This window comes from Nannospalax galili, unplaced genomic scaffold, assembly GCF_000622305.1.
Source record: "Nannospalax galili isolate Female #2095 unplaced genomic scaffold, S.galili_v1.0 scaffold146, whole genome shotgun sequence".
Classification (NCBI taxonomy): Eukaryota; Metazoa; Chordata; class Mammalia; order Rodentia; family Spalacidae; genus Nannospalax; species Nannospalax galili.
The window spans coordinates 4326292-4334042 of record NW_008357929.1 but is presented as its reverse complement, the minus strand read 5'-3'; the positions used below and the strand labels follow the sequence as shown (position 1 = coordinate 4334042).

The following is a 7751-nucleotide window of genomic DNA, read 5'->3' as shown; positions in this document are numbered from 1 at the left end:
AACTGACACTGATTCTAACCACTCCAACAGCTATCAAAATACCTGAAAGCAAATCCTGAATCCATTGCTCTAGAATCTAGCCTTGGAAGACAGAAAAATGAGGAGGAACCCAATAGACGGATGCTTTTGGAAGCCCTTATCAAGAAATTCCAATGGACTCTCATATGAACATTTGAAAATTGCCCTGTTCTGACTTTTTTCTAGTTCCCTGTCCAGAACTTGGAATGCTAATTACTCTTGCCTTTACTTCTCCTTCACATTTCCTATTCACCAGTCAAGGACTTTCTTTTCTCCCTACAGTTAAGAGTTAGGCAATTTGGGTCTTTTAGACAGTACCCACTTAAGGGGTACGCCAATTGTCTCACCCTACATCTCTGTTCAGCATGGAAGAAGCCAGAGTGGTCTGCGTCCAGATTCCCTGTCAGCAGTTTGGGTAACCTCTTCAAGGATGGTGTGATAAGAACAGGAGTTAGGAATTGGCTAGGCAGTTAGGGTAAAAGACCCTAAAGAAAAGTAACCAGTTTCTTGGCTAAAACTCACAATGTCTTTGGGCCTCTTAACAACATACTCTGTTCCAAAGGCCAAAAATGTCAAAAGTATTTGGGAGCTTGTATCCAATCCTCAAAAGATTTTAGGGTTACCTCTTCAGAGGGGGGAATGTTGGAGGGGAGGAAGTGGACATGGATTGGATCGAAATACCTTATATGCATGTTTGAAATTCTCAATAAAGTTTTTGTAAAAATTAAAAAATACATATATTTAAACCCCTTAAATTTGCCTTTCAACTGTCATTTGAGGACATTTAAGTGAGCTGTGCCAAAAGTACACATCCAAATAACAAGAATCAAAGATAGTAGCAGTGTCTGTAGTCACAGCAAATCATTTCCCTAGTGCCGTCCACAACACATCCTACTCTGGAACCCATCCAGTGACAAAGAGCCCACTCTCTGCTTTTGCTTGCTCACCTAATTTTCCTTGTTTTCATAACTACTCCTCAGCAGTCATGTCTGCCATCCTGTTACTTTCTGCTGGATTCAGAGTAGTTAAGTCAAAGCACAATGGTTATGTCTTCGTTCAGCAAAGACTTGTTCAGCATCAAGCATGTGCCCAGGCACTGGGAATACTGGGGTACCTTCGAGTACTTGCAACCTTGTGGGAAATATGGATAGAAAATAAGTAAATATCATAGTATAATGTTAAGTAATATCATGCCAGAGTATAATAAGAGCCCTGGAGAAAACTCAAGCAGAAGAAGAGGACAGATGATGCTGGGGGAAAGTACGGAGGGGGTGTCCTTCTGAAAAGAGTTGAAGGAAAGCCCTAAAACCTTGAAATGAGCCTGCACTAGTCAGGGTTCTCTAAAGAAACATAACTAATTAAATGAATATATATATATATTGGGGGGGGTTAGATTGGCTTACAGAATAGAGTTCAGATAGTCCAACAAGGCTGTCTTCATACTGGAGAAGCTGAGAATCCAGTAGCTCTTCAGTCCACGAAGAACTGGCGCTGAAGGCCTGAAAGATTCCTGGAGGTCTTCAGTCTACACTGGAATCCGAAGAAGTTGGTTCTGCTATCAGCAGAGGAACACCACAGCGACAAGATGAAGTTTCCAGTGAGAGAGAAGGCAAGCAGGCAAGAAGCAAAGCTCCCTTCTGCCGTGGCCTTTTATATGAGCTGCTGTTACAAGGTAACACTCACATTTTTGGTGGGTCCTCAGGCTTCAGATAATCTGAGCAAAAACCGTCTCTCTCATTTCAGTTAATTCCAGATCCAGTCAAGTTGACAACCAAGATTAGCCATCACAGAGACCCCAAATGAATGTCTCATCCATGTGTTTGCTAAGTTAAACAAAATAATGTAAATATTGTTTTCAGTGACTAGACTTCTTCCAAAAATAAAATGATTAAAATTTGTCTGATTCCTTGATTGACAGATTAGATAAAAGATAAAACACTTCCCATGACCACATAGGATCATGCTTCATGTCTTCTAGAAAAATAAAATGATATAATAAAATTATCATCTCATTTTCTGATATAACCAAACACATCAAGATGTATCTGTCTTTTAAAGTGGTTAGAGAGTATTTGCTAAGAATTGAAATTGACATCCACGCAATTGTGAAGAATGACTACCAAGGTAATATTCCATAGTACAAATGTTTTTTCCTGTAAAAACCTCTACAACTAAACAGCTTGTAAGAGATTTGAATTACTGTTGAAGTCAATTTAATTTAAATAAAATCCATTTGTTCCTTTCTCAGAATACACATTTGAACATTTTTGTTTGTTTGAGACTGGGTCTCCCTATATAATCTAGGCTGACCTTGAACTCATAATTCTCCTGCCTCGTCTTCTGATTCCTAGAGTTACAGTGTGCCACCAGGCACAATATAAAAAGTTGAACGTATTTTTGGGAATTTTTATCATTATTTTAATTGTGCAAATTTATGGGAAACTGTTGTAATAATTTGTCATATGTATACAGTATGATGATCAAATCAAAATAGGTAGTGTCTCCTTAAACATTAAAAAATTTTTTCTGACTGACATATAACTACTTTGTATATTTATGAATCATACTGTGATATTTCAGTATGTTAGGCAATATGTACAGAACAAAACAGGGCAATTAATGTTTCCATCTTCTCATTGCTCTGTGTGGGAGCCTTTGACCCCATCCCCTTCTAGTTCTTTATCAAATGTGTGATGGGTTAAGGTGAACTACCCTCACTGTGCTATAGAGCACAAGGCCTGTATGCCTACCTGATTCTGTGCCTTATCTAACTTCCACTCTTTCCCCTTGCTCCAACACTCCCAGTCTCTAGTAATCACTATTATACTTTTTGATTGACTTTTCAACATCTGCATGTGAGAAAACATGCCTTTATTTATCTTTTTGCATCTGACTTATTTCTATTAACATACATCCTCCAGATCCATTGATTTTGTCACAAATGATAGGATAGCATTGCTCTTAACAACACATTTAATATACCCATTCATGGGCATAGCTGATGGGCATGAAGGTCTGATCCATGTCTTAGTGTAAATAGTGCACTGACAAATATGGGAGAGCAGGTGTCTCTTTGATATGTTGAAATTATTTTTTTTGGGGGGGTACATACCCACAAGGGACTAGCTGGGTCATGTGGTAGAGCTATTTTTAGTTTCTTGATGAACCTCCATACAGTTCTCTATAGTAGTTTTAATAATTACTTCACCAGCATTTATTACTTTTTGTCTTTTTAAAACCAACCATTCTAACTGTAGTGAGAAATCTCATTTTTTCAAAGATTTATTTTTTAACTTTATGTATATGAGTGTTTTGTATGCATGTACACCACATGTGTCCCTGGTGTCCTTAAAAGCCAGAAGAGGGTGTTGGATCCCCTGCAACTAGAGTTATAGATGGTTGTGAGCCTTCATGTGGATATGGAGAATCAAACTCTGGTCTTCTGCAAGACCAAAATGTCACTGTCTAAGCCATCTCTCCAGCTCCCTCTCATTGTGGTTTTTACTTGCATTTCCTTGGCAGCTAGTTATGTCGCGCGTTATTTTATGAATTTATTAGTCTGTTGAAATTCTTTTTTCAAAGAGTGTTTATTCATGCCCCACTTTTAGTTGGGTTATTTGACTTTTGGTTACTGAGTTTTTCAAGTTCCTTATATATTTTGGATACTAATTCCTCATCAGCTGACACTTACAAACACACTCTTCACTCATGAGTTGCTTAACTGGCTTCATTGTCTGGCTCTGTGGAAGCTTAGGAATCTGATACATCCCTCTTAATCTACTTTTACTTTATTTCCTTTGCTTTGGGGGTATCGTCCAAAAACCTGCTGCCTATACTGATATATTGAAGTATTTCTGCATGTTTTCTTCTAGTATGTTTCTTTCTTCCTCCCTTTTCTGATACCTGGGCTGTAGCCCAGGACTTCACCATGCTCTACAGTGTTCTTCCACTGACCTAAATCCTAGCATTTTCAGCCTCTACCAAAGTGGCAGTGACCCTGGCTCTGCCGTCCATCTTCTCTTCCTTCCTGATGTCTTTGCCCTGCTCTACCCTCTTCCGTTGCTTTCTGCTGACCATGGCCCAGCATGAGGTACTGCTGAATGGCTGCCTGAGGCTACATGGTTAGTCCCCAGCAAAGCATGGGAAGTCGGCCACTCCTCACCACTGCAGTGTCCCTGTTGCTGCTGCTGGACGTGCTGCCAGTGGCAGTGACCACTGGCATGGGAAGGCCTGGGGGCTGAACCAGGCCCTGCTGTTTCATAGCTTTGATCTGGCACTGTGCTCTGCTCTTGCCCTTCCAAGCTCTTCATGGTGGAGGGTCCTTCCCAGAGGTTCTCAAAACTGTTTGCACAATGACATCCTGTAACTTTTCCTTCTCTCTTCTGTGGAAGTGACATGTACGTAGATTGAAAGTCCTGACAGCAAGCACATCCTGATTTGGAGGTTTGTGATTTTATACAGGCACTCAAGTGGGACAAATTCAGTCTTCCCTGTTTGACACTCTCAAAAGGCTTTTGAACTATTAGAGGTGATATGGCTTCCATAGACTAGGGAGGGACTGGTCCCCAAGGCTTCTGGACTGTGTCACTCACATGCCATTTAATTCTGAGCATAGGTAGGATGAAGCCATATCAACAGTGACAGCACTACATGCTGTGTGCTGACACCCGCCTTGGTCCTTGGCCGGCACTTGCTCAGTTGGCTCATACCACCATGTCCTGGAATGTTACTGTAATTCTGCACCAGGTAGAGAAACCCCAAATAAAGATGTCAGTAACTACTCTGTTATTCCACATGCCAACGACTCTACAGATTAGGGTTCTTTCCTTGGCGGAAGGAGTAGCAAAGATAGCTAGTGTTACCCTTTGATTGATCCTCAGGTTGCTTGCAGGGTCTAATTTGTGTTTCTATTCTCTAAAACAGTTCGCCTCAAATTCACTATGTACCCAAGATTGACCTTGGATCCTCCTGTCTCCAACTCCCAAATGCTGGGACTACAGGCATGCCACTATACCTGACTTGAATTTTTTTAAATAAAAATCAATGCTAAACTCACCAACCACATTAATAATTTGTTATCTTTTATAACTTATCCCAGAACACTAAAAAATGTTGAAGCCCCCATTTTACTGTTTGTTTGTTTATTTTGGCTTCTGTGAGTCCACTTTATCTGTATTTTTTCTTTGTTTTGTTACAGAGTTTACCCCAGAATTATTTTTTTACCAGTCCAATCTAATAATAAGGTTATAAAACTAATCAGGTGTCTCATTTTCTTAAGCAAGCACTACTGCTATGATTTCTAACACCTCCCACCTGGTTGTTAAGAGAATGGCAAAGATGAATCTTTTAACTCTTCTGTGATTTGTCCCCATAGGATCTGATGAAGACAGCCTTGGACTTCAGCAAGCTGGAAAGGCTTGAGTTCAGTGGCATCCGAGGGAACGTCCTGAGTCAGCAGGTCCAGCAAATGCATGAGGAGTTTCAGGAGATGTACAAAGTCTTCTCGGAATGCTCCTACAACTGCTTGGACCCCCAGAGCACGGTAGGACTTGGAAGGGCTGAACTGCAAGCCTTGCCCCTTTCTCAGTTGCCCCTAGCGAAAGGCCTAAGAAATTATTCTTCCTTGTCTTTTAGAAAAACCCTATTCATTCCATGTGCAAGGAGAAAGATATAAAGGACCTTTTCCAACCACTAACTGCCCCAGAGTTATGACTAAATAACACCCAGGATTACGGCCCTGAGGAATCAGTGGAAGCAGTGGCCATCCTATGGCATCAAAAGTTTAAACTGAGTAAAATAGACAGTGGCAGAAAGACAAATACTGTATGACCTCATTTGTACATGGAATCTCAGTCAAATTGTCCAATTCATAGAAACAGACTAGAATAGACCTTGTCACTGGGTTAGAGGGAGGGGAAATCAGGGAGGAGTTGGCCAAGGGATACAAAGTTTCATTTATGCAGAATAAATGATTTCTACAAATCTAGTGAACAATATGATCAGAATAGTTAACAATACTATATTGTGTGCTTGGAATTTGCTAATAAGGTAGATTTTAAGGGCACACACACACAGTGAAGAAAATGTTAGCTCTATGAGGTGGTGGGTATGTCAATTCCCTCCATTGCTTTGATCATTCATTGGTGGGGACATATATCAAAACAGTATTCTGTATTTTAAACATACACAGTTTTACCAATTATACCTCAGTAAGGTTGGAAAGACATTTTAAGCTTCTCACACAGATCGCTAAGGGCAGGCACACTGGTAGTTTATTAGTAGCTCTAGGAAGGATAGGGGAAGCCTATTGAAGTATAGGCTAGAATACATTTTCCAAGGTTGGGACACAGAGACCAGGTCTCACTCAAGAGTCTCCCCAAAGCCAAGACCTGTGAGCTCAAAAGCACCAGAGAAAAATAAACTGCTACCATGGAAAGAAGGGATAGAATCTCCTGAAAAAAAAAGAGGTAGAATTACAGAAGAAGAAATACAGAAAGGAAAAGAATAAAATCAGGGCAGGAATCTGTTCTGAGCACTTTCAAGAACCAGGGAGATCTTAGTTGGTGGGGTCACCACCTTCTAAAACTTCTATTAGTTGAAAGTAGAAAAGGAAAAAAGGAAGATGGATTACAAAACAAGATATGTATTATATAGAGCAATATATAGTATGTGTATGTATAATGTGTTTGCAACCATATAATAAAACAAAGTCCCATGGACTGGTATAATACATATATTAGAAAATACACCACGACACCCAATGTCAATGTAGTTGGAAAGTAGAACTGTACTGGTTTGCTACTTTACCTTTTATTTAAAAATTTATTTTATTTTTTATTTTGTGTGTATGCGTGTATTGCCTGCATGTAGGTAAGTGCACCCGTGTCCTGCAGCCTGCAGAGGTCAGAAGAGACTGTTGGATCCCCTGGGACTAGAGTTACGGACAGTTGTTAGCTGCCATGTGGGTGCTGGGATTCAAACCTGGGTCTTCTGCTAGAACAACCAGTGTTCTCAACTGCTGAGCCATCCCTCCAGCCCCTTTATTTTATCTTTTAAAATAAAAATATGTGGGGGCTAGAGAGATGGCTCAGTTGTCAAGAGCAAGCACTGGCTGCTCTTCCATAGGACCTGAGTTTGGTTCCCAGCACCCACGTCAGAGAGTTCACAACCCACTGTAACTCCAGCACCAGGGGATCCTATGCCCTCTTCTGGTCTCTGCAGGCACCTGCACTCATGTGTACACATACAGACACATATACACATAAATAAAAATAAGTAAATATTTTAAAAGTAAATAAAGAACATGCATTACTATTGTAAAACAATAATAACAAATAGTAATTGCACAAATTACAGAGTTAACAAAGTTTTCCTGAACATTGCTACATTCTGAGTAGAGGGTTGCCAGATAAAGTACAATAATTAAAACATACTTTTATATTTTAAAAAATCATTGTTTATCTGCAACTCAGATTTAACTGGATACACTGTGCTTTTATTTGCTAGATTTAGCAAGCTTAGGAACAAACTCTAATTGCTGTCTTAACCAAGTAAGGTGTTTTTGAAAGTAATAGTGTATATTCACTTAATTAGTTTACTTTCCTCCAAAGGATTAGATTAGTTTGGCTATACTGAAAAGAATTGGATATTTACTTGGGGGAGGAAGGCAAATAGGTAGTAATTCTAGGACTGTTGCTGCTGAGATAGATTTGGAGGGTATGAGCTGACTCTGT

At 39.9% G+C, this 7751-nt stretch overlaps 1 protein-coding gene across 1 annotated transcript in view; it reads left to right on the top strand.

Annotated features, from left to right (window-relative positions):
- The window catches only part of Dnah9 (dynein axonemal heavy chain 9), a 430757-nt gene that overhangs the window by 26988 nt on the left and 396018 nt on the right, over positions 1 to 7751 (top strand). The window contains exon 7 of the mRNA XM_008855701.3: positions 5393 to 5560. Coding sequence (XP_008853923.1) covers positions 5393 to 5560 — 168 coding nt within the window. The remainder of the gene's footprint in view (positions 1 to 5392; positions 5561 to 7751) is intronic.